This window comes from Sorex araneus, chromosome 2 (assembly GCF_027595985.1).
Source record: "Sorex araneus isolate mSorAra2 chromosome 2, mSorAra2.pri, whole genome shotgun sequence".
NCBI classification, from domain to species: Eukaryota; Metazoa; Chordata; class Mammalia; order Eulipotyphla; family Soricidae; genus Sorex; species Sorex araneus.
In genome coordinates, this window is record NC_073303.1 from 180,130,769 (window position 1) to 180,145,670 (window position 14,902).

General features: G+C 37.8%; 1 protein-coding gene across 1 annotated transcript in view; it reads right to left on the reverse strand.

The window, feature by feature from the left end:
• Window positions 1–14,902, reverse strand: part of SAMSN1 (SAM domain, SH3 domain and nuclear localization signals 1) — a 176,813-nt gene that overhangs the window by 143,141 nt on the left and 18,770 nt on the right. Inside the window, exon 3 of the mRNA XM_055129040.1 lies at window positions 820–857. Within this exon, the coding sequence (XP_054985015.1) occupies window positions 820–857 (38 nt within the window). The remainder of the gene's footprint in view (window positions 1–819; window positions 858–14,902) is intronic.

Genomic DNA, 14,902 nt, shown 5'->3' on the forward strand with positions numbered 1-14,902 from the left:
GGGGTGGGGGGGAAGAAGCAGAGAGAGAGACAGGAGTATATAGAGTGGAGAGTGGGATAAACTGCAACTGAGACCATCCAGCCCGGCTCTGTTCCTTCCTTCGCCTGCCTCATCATCACCATCAACCTCCCCTGGGTGGGGGAAGCGGCTGGAAACTACCGAATGCGGGCGGCGGGAGAGACAGCGCTGCAGCCCTGTGCCCTGTGCCTCGTGCGGGAAGGTGCTCCCCTCCTTGCCCCTTCCTTTTTTTGTGAGTTTACACGAGAGAAGGAGAAGAAAAGCAAGGAGGGATATTATAAAAGATTGCTTCCTTCTATACTATCAACAACCAGTCTGGAAATTTCCTCAGAAAACCAGCTTCTTGTCTCTATGTATTTTCTGCTTATTAGTGAAAATCTCATTACCTTATGCAACATGAGTAGGTCACGTCCTCTGGCAGCTTGATGTGCTAAATGTAAAGCCAAGCCTGACCTAAATAACCCAAATCTCTTTGCACACATTTTTATGTGGATTAGAAGAACTCTTCAGAAGATTAATAGGTCACTGGTAGGAACATGTTTTTGAGGAGTCTCTGACTTCAGCTGGAGCCAAGTCTAAATAAATTTCTTCTGAAAATTTAATTCTTACATCCGTCTCATGAGAATGTCACAATATAGGCTTCCTATGTATCAGCATAAACAGATAAATGGTAGCACAGGCTAGTATACCTAGTTCTATACATAAATTTTTTAAAGCACTTGAACAGCAAACCTTAAAATATTTCATTCAGCATTATCCAACAAACAAATGCAATATTTTTACAAGGTAAATGTGACTTACTTTCGTTTTGATTTTGTATTCTCAAAATCAGGAACTGCCTGGAAAGAAAAACAAACAAAAAATAATATCACTCCAAGAAATCGGTAAGAGATTCAAATTGAGTTTAACTCTGAGTATAAACCAAATGGAATTTATATGGCCTTTTTCTTATTAAAATTAGTGATGTTTACCCGTTATATTTTAGTAATAATTGCTGGTTCCTGTTTTTAAGTTTTTCTTCCATATTATCATGAGAAATGAAGCGTGTTCTCTCTATTTACCAAGGCTTATATTTTATACAAAGCATCCTCCAATAATTAAAGCAAGTGTTTTAAATGAAAACAAGGAATTAAATCCTCATAAATTCAAAATTTTATAAGCCATCAACTCACCAAGACCAGGGGAAAGAGATGGATACCAAAGTGGGCTCATTACATTATAGTGCATCACAACAGCCCATAGGTATTGAAATATACCTGTGATCTACATGGTCTTTTTGAGTAACAGAATGTTAGGTAAATTTCTTTACACTGTGGTGGGAAGGAAAGTCACATCTTTCACCATCTCTGAAATAGCTTAATCTGCTCACAAAAGTTACATTTATACTCCTTTAGATTCTGCCTTTCTTAATTACACATTTCTTTGCTCAAAAACTATTTATATTTTTCATTTCAAAGTGCTTTAGGGTCATCTACTATATGGTAGGCCATATGCCAGGTTCTGAAGAGATTTAAATTGTATGATAGGGATTTGTGTAGTAGAGAATATTGGGGCTGGGCCAGAGAGATGTCTCAGTAAAAAATAAGTGCATGTTTTGTATGAAGGAAATTCATATTCAAATTCTGGGACTCGATGGATCCTTGAGTACCCGCAAAATAGAGTCAGGAGTAGGCCTTGAATACTACCAGGCACAGCACAAAAACCACATATATGAAAGGAATACTGGGACTAATATTTCACACAAGGTAATCGACTCAATACAAAGAGTATGAAAAACTTCAGAAAAAATATTAGGGTGGTAGTGGTTGATAGTATTCAACTAAGTATTATCAAATTCTAGATGGCCATCCCTCTACAAGTAATTGATGTAGAAGGGTGACATTTCTTTAACTCTTATTGTCTTATTGTGTCTGACCAAAACTCAATTTTCAAGGAGAATTTGAATTTATTTTTATCTCCATTTTGATAACTAATTTTTATTTCCAATTTTTGATATTATTAAAAGATTTACTTTAGTCTGGGCTTTGAAACTAACAATATAATATAAAATATAATGCAAGAAGAATTCAAGCATAGACAAATATCATATTGGTGCAGTCCACTTTGAAATATATTCAACATAGATTATTCAAAATGTACCAGTCATAGTATTATTATATGCAAAGCTGAAAAGCTATCTTCATTTTTGTAGCTAATGGTATAATTATTCAGCTAATTTTAATTGTCTGAAAAATTCTAAGTATATGTGTGTTATATTCCTCCTTCCTGTATTAGTCTAGGTTCTGTGTTGATCATTTCCTATTTCAATTTGTTAGGTAGTACAGCATAAAAAGTGCCACATTCCCTAAACTTTTAGCACAGTTCTGCCATTTTTCAAAATGCTTGTGGATCCCTCAAAGGACAGTGTGTAGAAGAAAAAAACTTGGGGGTGGAGTCAATGTTGAGGGTCCTGAATGTGAAGAAGTTGAGATATTAACAAACTTTGGAGAAATTTATGGTCAGAGAGGCCATTCCCTCAATTTCATTATCTTTGTCATTATGTTTCTTAAAAACAACTCCAAGGAGGTACAGCCAGCACACTTTCTCCAGATAGAGCCCTGGTGACACTGAGCAGCAACTAACAGGGCTCCGGCTTGCAGGACTGGGACACATCCAAGCCGCAGGGGGGCACTGGAGTGGGGTGGCACCAGCCCAACCTCCAAGTGGTCCCGGCCGCCGGAAGTCACGCCCTCGACCCACCCTCGGCGCCATCTTGCCACATTCAACAGAGAAGAGGCCAGGCATTCTGGTGAGCAACGTGGCCTGAGAAATGCTCCGGACCCGAAACCGGGCCAGCAACACCAGGGATCCAGACGGAGGAGGTACAGCCAGCAAACCTTCTCCAGATGGAGCCCTGGCAACACTGAGCAGCAACTAACACGGCTCCGGATTGCGGGACTGGGACACATACAAACCGCGGGGCCGCTAACCGTGCAACCTTTTCTAAAATCTGAAAACGTACAATCTTTTAATGGAAAACCAATTATCAAATGCTTCCTTAGTAGGGCTGTCTTTCTTGGGGGGAAACTCCAACAACAATAGTGAGTTTTGTTTTGCAATATGGAACGTAATCAAGGTACAGAGAAAATGAAGTAAAATTCATCAGTTATACAGCTGGGGGTGGAGGGCGGGGGGCGGGGGGTATACTGGGGATTTTGGTGGTGGAATATGGGCACTGGTGAAAGGATGGTGTTTGAATATTGTATAACTGAGACATAAACCTGAAAACTTTGTAACTTTCCACAATGGTGATAAAATAAAAATTAAAAAAAAAACAAAAAAAACTCCAAGTCATGATCTTTTTTGACTTAATCCAAGTATCTTCTAACTTTATCCCAAACTAATTGTGTCCCTTCCACCAGAACTAAATGTTATGGTTGCAAATTATTCTACAGAATAATAGTTATTAATGCTAATAAAATTAATAACATTAATTTTTATTTGGGAGAGCCGGGCAAACTCTCTGTGGCGTATTCATATACCAAAACCAGTAACAATGATGGGTCTCATTCCCCTGACCCTGAAAGAGCCTCCAATGTGGCACCATTGGGAAGGACAAGAAAAGAGAGTCTTCTAAAATCTCAGAGCTAGGATGAATGAAGACGTTACTGAGACCGCTCGAGAAATTCGATGATCAATGGATGATGATGATGATGATGAATTTTTATTATTTTATATAATTAATAAAATTAATAAAAGGGTGACATTTCTTTAACTCTTATTGTCCTATTGTATCTGACCAAGACTTAATTTCCAAGGAGAATTTAAATTTACTTTTATTTCGATTTTGATAACTAATTTTTATTTCCCATTGTTTGATATTACTAAGAGATTTACTATAGACTAATCTACAGCCACATACATATAGTTAGTCTTGTGATGGTGACCAGAAAAGAGAAGAAACATTCATCTTTGTAACAGCACTTTCTTAACATGCTTATTTGAAATTTATCAAGGTAAAGTTGGTAAATACTATTTACATAAGCTGTGCAGTCAGGAACCAGTATGTCTCAATAAACAGAATCCACTGTCCTTACTATGAGGTTAGACACATATCTTTGTATTACAACTACTTCTTTCCATATTCTACCTGCTAATATATCCCAGAGATTCTAAATTCATTTTGAGAGATGTTTAAGAACACTTGTAAGATGGTAAGGTGCTTGTCTTTCATGTGGGCAACCTTAAATTCTGAGCAAAGAGCCAGGAATAGCTCCTGAGCCACTCAATGTGGCCCAACCACCTCCCACCGAAGACTGAAAAACTTGTAATAGACATGCTTTCAGAACACAAACGTAAAATGGATGAGTCTTGTATGAGTAAAGAATTAAGTGGATGCTAGCTTAAAGAATTTGCCTATATGAAGATATATATATGCATACACACACACATATATATTTTTGCTTTTTGGGTCACTCCCAGAGATGCACAGGTGTTACTCCTGGCTTTGCACTCAGGAATTACTCCTGTTGGTGCTTGGGGGACCATATGGGATGCTGAGAATCTAACCTGGGTTTGCCACGTGCAAGGTAAATGCCGTACCCACTGTTCTATCGCTCCAGTCCCATAAAGGTATATTTTTTAATAATATGGGGATCATTATAAACTTTATAAAAAGAGACCTTTCTAATAATTCAAATCATAGCAGTTTTGAAATAATTTATCGTATCAGCAATCCACTGTTTTTGCTACTGAGGAGATGTATTCCAGATGGCTCAACTTAGATGTAATGTAGTTGATCTCTTTGTGATTGAATTAGGAGGCAGGGACATACTATTTAAAAACAGACACCTCCTGTTTCATCTGGTTAAAGCTTTAGCAAAATCAATACAATTGGGTGTTAAACTCACACAAATATTGTTTAAATATGTGTGATTGTGATGAAAGGACACAGCTTTCTCAGCTGAGGTTTGGAAACATCCGAGTAAGAATGGAAAGAATTTCATGGACATTGGCTATTTTTAGAACTTATATTGTCACAACATTCTCAAGGGACTATCCACTTTGTTCTGTCTTTACTGAAATTCAGGTCATCTCATTTTTACTTATAAATGAATAAGAATATGTTTGAGAAATTTTCATTAAAGCAATGTCCTACAAATTAACTTTTTTAAAAAAGATGTGAGCTACAACTTCTTTGTAGGACTTAATATTAAAAGAGTTAATGTAGTTCTCCTTGAACAATTTGCTTCCTTTAAGAGGGGGTAGGGAACATTAAGTGTGTATCTGATGTGTGATTATAGGTAGGAAAGAGATTACTCAAACAGGACAACATCTACTTAGAGTAACACGGCTCTTCTTTGTGAGCTACCTCGTTGCAGATTACTACTGAACTGGTTAAACAATTTTTAGCAATGCTTGTACCAGAATCAAAGCAGCTGCTTTCAGTTCTGACTTCTGCCTCCTTAAGCAGACTATCACAGATTTGGGTGTTCAAACCTTGGATTTCTTATTCCTACAGGGCAAGTCAAAGAAAGAGTATATACAGTTTTATTTTTAGAACTAAATCTGTGTATGTGCACACATGCTCAAATTATACTGTGCTGTACTCTGAACTCCAAAAGGAAGATACCAGTTCAGAGAGTCAATGAAATAATTCTGTCTAGTCCATTAATCTGACACTTGCCATAAATACCAGGCAAAATTTGCTTCTGTTAGCCTTTCCTTCATTATCCAATAACTCAAATACTGATCATTAGTCATACATTTTATTCACTAGGGAATTTGTGGCTTAACTTGTTATATACCCTTGACAATTGAGAAAAATAAAACATGAAATGTAGGCAAATTGTCACTAATAGTTTAGTATAAATTAAAACTGCCCCTGTGTTATTTTTCAAGAACTTAAAAGTAGATTCTAGGAACAAAATATTTTTATATGTAACTATGAAACAAGGTCAAGGTAAGTCAAATAATTTTTTTTCCAAAAGAAAAAGAGAAACAAATAAGAGAGAAAAAGTATGTTACTTAAAAGGAAGAAATTTTGGATACTAATTGCTATATTTCTATTTTCATGCAGTGGTTACCGTCTACTGTCCTTTGGGGCTGACTTTAATATGAGCCTGTTTCTTGCATTATTGGTTTTTAAATCTTACTTTCAAATCACAAAGTCAAAAGGAAAAATGAAGTGAATATGTCAGGAGTTGTTGTTGTCTAGTTAATGGAAATGTGAAAGGTGTTTCTGCACCAGAGGAAATAGACTGACAGTAAATGATGGTGTAAGTCCCATGGAGAATTTTGAAGACTATAGAATTGATGAGATCTGACCTTCAATTTGAACTTGGATAAACTGAGGCCCTAAAAGGTAAACTGATTCATCTAGGGTCATGCACATAGGGCTTTACATTCATTAAATGTTACTCATTTTTAATTTTAATTATTCTTTTATTCCTTTCTTTTAAAAACTTTTATTTTTTACTAAATCACCATGAGATACAGTTACAAAGTTGTTTATGATTGAGTTTCAATCAGACAATGTTTTCAACACTCATCACTTCCCCATCTTACAATTGAGTCACATGATGAACACAATCATATATTCACAGTACATTCAACTAATACCAAGTTGCTACTGTGTATTGGACAGTTTTAGATACAAAAATGAATTATAACTGGCCCTTCTCTCAATTATCCACCATCAATGTTTGGGAAACGTTCACTAAAGCAATTTCTTACAAATGAAATTTTTAAAAATGATTTTGAGTGGAATTTCTTTGTAATCAAAAAGAGATCATTTCTTTTTGAAATTAAATCCAAATCAACTCAGAATCTTGCCATGTTCTATAATTTCCTTAACTTTGAAAATAAAATAAGCTACTCAATTAAGTTCTTGCAGGATTCCAAACACATTACTTTTCATTATATAAATTATTAATATACAAGAATGGAATTTCAATATTGAAACAAGAGTTGAAAAGTAGTAAAATGTAATATGTCTACATATTTCTAGCTACTCATTAAAATTAAGTTAATTCAACTTACATTTTGTTCAACCCAGTATCTTTCAAAAGTTAAGATATTCAGTCAAATAAAATCATTTTAATAACTTGAAGAATTTAACCTGAATGAATCTGTCTCTATAAATTTTCTAGACTTCTATTCTTCAAAAAATTCTTACAGGAGCCATAGAGATAAAATATCAGGCAGGGCTCTTGCCTTGCATACAGGCAACTCTGTTTCAATCCCTAGCTCCATATCACACCTGAGCAATTCCAGGTGTGATTCCAGATCACATAGCCAGGAGTAAACCCTGAGCACTGTTTGGTATCATCCCAAAACAAACAAAATGGTGGGAACATTTTTCCCCATAGATATATTAGAAAAGAGAAGTTGGTGGAAGTTCCTTTGAATAAAATTCTAATGGACATATAATTTAAAAGGATGATTAAAATTCCTTGAAACTAATAAAGCATATTGATTTTGAAGTGCAGTTGAAAGTCACCAGACCAATGGAAAAATAGATACAATTATCATCTCAGCTTTCAAAATAAGGTTTGTGTGACTGATAAAAAGCCAATAGCACGTAAAAGAGTCCTAACACTCATGAGAACATGAGCCCCTCTGCATTGCTTTTTCTACAGATGATTGCAAATATGTGGCAAAAATCCCATAAAGGAGAATCTTCTAAATGGAATAGATAACAAAGTAGAGAGAAGTGCTGTTAACTTGTCTGAGACCAGATGAGTAGAACATGTTTCTAAGAATAATGATACATTAAATACTAATACCTTTATAATTTCTTATTTTAATGCAGTTGTACAATTATAATGGCAGGACTTTTCAGTACAGTGCATGTGTAATTTTGCATGTAGTAATTCATTTAATCATCACAGTAATCCTGGGGGGGGGGGCTAATGCTATTACAAATATCCACAAAGATGAGTAAACAGAGGCACAAAATAAATTTGTGCCGGTGGTCACTCAACCAGCAAGCGATAAAACTGGGATTGATGCCTGATACTTAACAAGTACACAAGGCTACTTTTAGATCTGCCTTCTTAGATAAAGAATCAGCTTGTAGTAGAGATCAGCAATGTCACAAATAATGTGAATCACAGATGTCACCATTGTCTATAAGGAACATTGGCAACAAAAATGCAGACATAAACTTTCAGTAACATTATTGCAAACCACAGTTCCACAAAGGAGAGAGAGAGAGAGAGAGAGAGAGAGAGAGAGAGAGAGAGAGAGAGAGAGAGAAAGAGAGAGGAGAGAGGGAGAGGGAGGAGAGAGAGTTATTTGCATAGAGGTTGGTGGGGGAAAGAGGGGGTGAGCAGGAGGGAAACTGGGTACATTGGTGGTAGAATATATACACTGCTGAAGGGACAGGTGTTAGAACATTGTGTGACTGAAACCCAATTGTGAACAGCTTTGCAACTGTGAATCTCAGGGTAATTAAATTTTGAAGTAAAAGAAAAATAAAGAGGCAGAGCAAATAGAAAATGTATTTTTGTATGCCACTACTAAACAATTCAGAAAGCACTCCTTATTTAGTCAAAGAGATAGTGCAGTGGGTAGGGAGCTTGCCTAGGCTTAGCAAGCAGCCAACCTGGGTTCAATTCCCAGCACCCCATGGGGTCCCTTGAGTCCTGCCAAGAGTGACTCCTGAGCACAGAGCCAGAGCCCGGAATAAGCCCTGAGCACTGCCTGGTATGGCCCAAAAACTTAAAAAAAAAAAAAGTTTTAGAAAGCACTCCTTATTAATGCACTAATACTAATTTAGTATTTAATGATTTTAAATACATGTATATAGAGAGTTCAACCCCTGGCATCCCATATGGTCCCCCAAGCACTACTAGGAGGAATTTCTGAGTGCAGAGCTAGGAGTAACCCCTGAGCATCATTGGTGTGACCCAAAAAACAAATAAAAAAGGTTTTAAACAATTTATTTTATTTTATCTTATTGCCTTCTGCATAATTCCAGCTAGATATTTTTATTTTGATTATCAAAGGTCTTTTTTATGATCTTAGTTATGTATGAGGAAGTGGTTGGCCAGGGAGATGAAGGTACTTGCCCACTATTGCTCACAATCAGATAATTAATTTTAATGTAGACAAAAGCCACAACTGTTGATAAACTTATAGAGTTAAAATTGATTATATAATAAAATGTCAATGTGAAAATACGTAAGCATAATAATCCTTTTTGGGTGAAAATTGTTACATCTCATCGCGGGGTTAAGTCCTTGTCTAAGAATTTACTAAGCTGTTTGTTGTTAATCGAGCCTTTTGTGTTATTGATAATGTTTCCTTGAGTTCAGTTGGTGTCTATGCTATTTTCCCATCATCTAATTTGGTGTGCTCCTATTGGACGTTCAGTATTGAGAAAATGGGTGGTCCAGAGACTTCAGTATATAAGGTCTGTGTCAGTGAGTTGATGTGGCAGGATCTGTGGAAGGTGGATGTGGCTGGGGGAAGGCATTGGGGAAATCCGCCCACTTCACTCCAAGAAAACTCCAGAATTCTTATCCTGGCACTGGGGTACCTAAAATTATTCACAGCTTGTTGTCTCTGCGGAGAATATTCATGAAACTGTGCAGTTGAGCCATGGCATGGCTTCTGGGGCATCAGCAGGGTGGGGACTTGCCCATCTACTTACCGAGGGCACCCCAGGGTTTTCAACTGTGGGGACCGCTATGTTCGTGAATTTTTGCTGCTTGGCTTGCCTCTCCTCGGAGCTTTACTTAGAAATCTGTAGAGCAGGGCTGGTGGGTGAGTTAACATGGCAGTGGCTGTGTCTGTATTTTATTTTAGATGTATATATTTTCATTTGTTCTGTGTGGATGGGCTTCAAAGTACTATGCCATATACAACTGAAGTAGAACATAATTATGCAGTTTATAATTGAAATGTAATTAAATATCATGGAAAACAAAAGTTAGATTTTTTAAGTTTTATTTTTTTCTTTCTTTTTTGGGGGAGGCGGGTCACACCCAGCAATGCACTCAGGAATTACTCCTGGTGGTGCTCAGGGAACCATATGGGATGCTGGGAATCAAACCCAGGTAGGCCAAGTGCAAGGCAAATGCCCTACCCGCTGTGCTATCACGCCAGCCCCCAGAATTTTAAAGTTTTTGCTTTTTAATTTACTTTTATTCAGGCACAAGAATTTTCGAAGTTATTTGTAGTTTAGTTTGAGGTATAAAATTGTCCGCCCTCGGGGCTGGAGTGATAGCACAGCAGGCAGGGCGTTTGCCTTGCATGCGGCTGACCCGGGTTCAATTCCCAGCATCCCATATGGTTCCCTGAGCACCACCAGGGGTAATTCCTGAGTGCAGAGCCAGGAGTAACCCCTGTGCATTGCCGGGTGTGACCCAAAAAGGAAAAAAAAAATGTCCACCTTCTATTCCCATCACTTAGTCTCAACTTCTCTCCACCAGTGTCGCACTCGCTAGCCCTCCTCCTTGACAGGCATATTTTTAAGTTTGGTTATTGTAGTTTGCATTTCATGCTTTCAGTCTTGTTGATTCTGTGGTTCAGATATACGGTTAAACAACACTTCTTCACAACTAGTGTGTTTGAGGCCCCTGACCACTTACACTGTTACCTTTTATCTGCCTTTTCATACTTTTCTCCCTTCAGTTTTTTTCCTACGCTTCCTATCCTATCCTCAGTTCTTAGTGTAGGTTTCAGGGTAATCAGATATCACTCCTCCTCCTTTGATGCCCTTTATCTATATATTTCTATATACTGCTAGAGAAAGCACACATAGAAGTGAGTTCATCTTATATTTGTCTTTCTTATTACTTAATTCACTCAACATTATATCCTCCAGTTCCAACCAAGTTGCAGTGATTTACATGATTCCATCTTTCCTTGAAACTGCATAGTATTCTGCTATGTATAAATGTAGATTTTTAGGGGTTTATTTTTTTTAAGATCTACAGAAATCCTGTACGTCATCAGTTTCATGTGTTTTTTTTTTCTGTTCACATGTGAGTAATTCAATACGAGGAGAAGTATATATTAATTGGGTGGGACCTTGGGCCGTATGTAGTGGTGCTCATTGCTTACTGTTAGCTCTATGGCTAGGAGTCAATTAGAGGATCAGTTCTACTGACCAACAGGGATGGCTCGGTGCAGGGGAAGTACTTTAACTCCTGTACCAGTGGTTTGGCATGAGGTGCATTGTTTTAACTTCTGTGCTTGCTCCGAAGCCTGGCTGTCTTCACCAGGGCCACTCGGAGGGGGCGGGTGGAGTTTCCCTCCCTGCTCCGAGCAGAGCCCAGGCAGCTGAAGACCTCTAGAACCCAGCCACAGCCAAGCTCAAGGCCCCTCTCCACACATTCGGACAAGCCTCACGCATGAAGGAACCCGCAGAGAAACCCAGGTGTGCGGGACCTGGGGCTGAGATCTCCAAGCCTTCTCAGATTGGGACTGGGCCTCTTCCGCCCAGATCCCCCATTTTCCAGTAGCTAGGTGGTCACACCCAGAAACTGCCCCTGACCCAAAGACTATAAAACAAAGCTCCTGGAAGCCTAGACATCTTATAGCCTCGTTCTCCCTCTCGGAGAACCTGGCAAGCTACCGAAAGTTTCCTGCCCTAGGGGAGAGCCTGGCAAGCTCCTTGTGGTGTATGCATATGCCAAAACCAGTATGGATCTCATTCCCCTGACCCTGAAAGAGCCTCCAGTGTGGCACCATTGGTGAGGACGAGTAAAGAGAGGTTTCTAAAATTTCAAGGCTAGGACAAATGGAGATGTTACTGAGACTGCTAGAGAAAATGGACAATCAATGGAATGATGATGATGATGATGATGTTGATGATGATGATGATGATGATGATGATGTATATAGAGAGCACTGTGATGTTTTTGTTTTTGATTTTTCCTGAGCCACACCCAGCAGTGCCGAGAGGACCATATAGGGTGCTAGGAATTGAACCCGGTTTGGCCTCGTGTAAGGCGAATGCCCTACCAGCTGCACTATCACTGCTGCCCCTGTAAACACACTGATGATTCATAGAAGAATTAGTCAGTTCCAGATGCCATCATAACCATCCAAAATTTCCAGTGTTTTGTGACAAGAATACTTAATTATAAGTGGGCATTTTAGGAACCACTGAATTCAGATGACAGCCTGCACACTGAAGACCCCCCAGTACATTATTGTAATAATATTATGGGTTCTCAGGGAAAACAGATTTGATCCCCCCAGGAGAATGCAATGAAGAAGAAGAAGTGTCAGCTCATCCTGATGGGAAAAATAGACTTTCTTGCCAGCTTGTCCAACTCCTGTCAAAGAGTAACATCCCTATACAGCTAATGAATTTTGATTTCCTCAAGAGAAGCAGGTGGTGGATGGCATCCCCACATGGTCAATCATCTCAGGGCAGATTGGATATCTTGTAGTGCCTGGAGAATGAACAAGTACCACATCTAACCCACCAGGGACAGAGCTGGCAAACTGCATAGAAATTTGTCATTTGTCTACTGGTGTGCTAAGTGAGCTTTCTATCAATCCTGAGCTCACAAACTCCTCTCACAGCACTATAAATATCAAGGATGGAAAAACAGGTTACCTAGGGGATGATTATTTGCATTATAAAAGATTCTCTTCCAGATTTCTTGAAATAGAGAGCTTTCTTAAGTACCCTGAAAATGTGTTGCAATTTATGAAATCATATTTACACAAGGTTTTAGAAAGGGGAATATGACCGTTTTATAAAATTCAAGCCTTCTGTCATTGTAACATTTTTGTATTTAATTTGATAGCCACAAATAAAACAACTACAGGACTGGAACGATAGCACAGTGGATAGGGCATTTGCCTTGCATGCGGCTGACCTGGGTTCAATTCCTCTGTCCCTCTCAGAGAGCTCGGCAAGCTACTGAGCGTATCCCACCCACATGGCAGAGCCTGACAAGCTACCCGCGGCGTGTTCAATATGCCAAAAAACAGTAACAACAAGTCTCACAATCGAGACGTTACTGCTGCCCACTCAAGCAAATTGATGAACAACGAGATGACAGTGCTACAGTGCTAAAAATAAAACAAGAACCAGACGAATTTTCCAAGAAGAGTGACAGAAAATAAGATGAGTAAATATCTTGCATTTCATTCCATGCTATGAGAAAACACTGAACTGGTACCCCAAAACCGAGCTTTCTTTCCCAGCTCTCCTATTTAAGCAGATCTTATGAGCAAGATCCAAGAACTTTCTCAGAAGCCCAACCTGTATGTCAACAGACAGCAGATTGTTGAGTAAGGACTTTAAAATCTCCTTCAGTAAAAACAATCTGGTTCTAATCTACATTTCAATCCACAGTCAGCAGGGATGTCAAAAGCTTTTAAGAGAAAATTAAAGTGGGAATGAGCTATTTTTGTTTTATAGGTTTTTCTTTAAAATGATTAAAGAGATAACCATGACTTTTATTAGATTCAATTAGTAATTGTATCATAAGCTTAGGAAATAAAAATGAGAAAAAGACATAATTAACCTTAATCTCTTTGATTTCATTTTATTTTAACATAAGTGTCTATTTACAGGAGGAAACTAATTAAAACCACCAAAAAGTGTTCACACATGAATTAGAGGCAGAAGAACAGTTGTATGTGATCATAGATGTACTGGGTAAAAATATTAAAGATGTACAGGCTTTTTAATGAAGGTATTCTATACTTTGTTTCAGCCTATTGTGAGCCACTTTACAATCTAGAAATCAAGAAAAGGATTGCATGCACTGTTTTCACATGACTCCTTGTTCATAATTTGATGAAAACCTAAGTGAGGAATGCCATTGTTAATCTCATTTTCTTCCTTTATTGACTGCTATTAATAACTATGTCAATGAAGCTGCTAATATGGAAAGAGAACAAAAGTCTCCCTATTTGAATAGTTTGGAGGCAAGTAAGAAATGCAGTTGAATGACTAGAAAAGCAATCTGAGAATCACATACCTTGACTTCTGCATTAATCAACTATTCCAAGATAACATGTCAATGTGTCCACTTACCCATTTATAAGACCTAATGTTTAGTGCTTTTTAGGGCCTTTTATGAAGATAGGACAGTGTTCCATGATAATGTCTGAACTTACCTCCCTGTCACCATTTTTTAAACTAGCTCTCTATTCAATCCAGCCTAAATCTCACCATCTCCATGGAGCTTCTACCATTAAACCAAAAACACAGCATTTCTAGGAATAACACCTACCTTTAATCTTTTTATTTTGTGCTGGTCACTGTGTTATCACTTTTTATTGCCATATGACAAATAATAATAACCCAAGTTGTCCTCATTTTATAGAATAGCTAAGGACTTAAAGGATTTAAGGAACTTATCCAAGATCAACTGGTTGATTATTTTCAAAATTAGAAATGTTCCATTTGCTTGATCCTTAAATTATGTTTCTTGAATTCTATATTATTTTTCAATTCTTTCTGAGAATACTTATATAGGAATACTTGATACTTGCTAAATGATAAGTATATTATTTATTTATAGTTACTTATATTACTTTCTATATATTTGAGATCTAATAGTTGATCTAAATAGTTGCTATTTGTCAATCATTGATCCTAAATCATTATGTAGAAGGAGAAATAAGAGGATGAAGGGAAGAAAAAAAAAGAAAGATAAGAAGGGAAAAAGAGAGGAAGAGAGACAGAAATTATTTAAGAATATAAATACCGGAGAGCAGAAATGCTAGTTAATTTTAGCATGCCGGGCTCTCCAAGAGGGACGAAGGAATCGAAACCGGATTGGCTGGGTGCAAGGCAAATGCCCTACCTGCTATGCTATTACTCCAGCCCTATGTATATTCACTAAAAATAAATTACAAAGAGGGCCTCATGGTGGCTCTCTTTCTCACCACCCACATTCGGTAGTCTCCGGCTGCTTCCCCC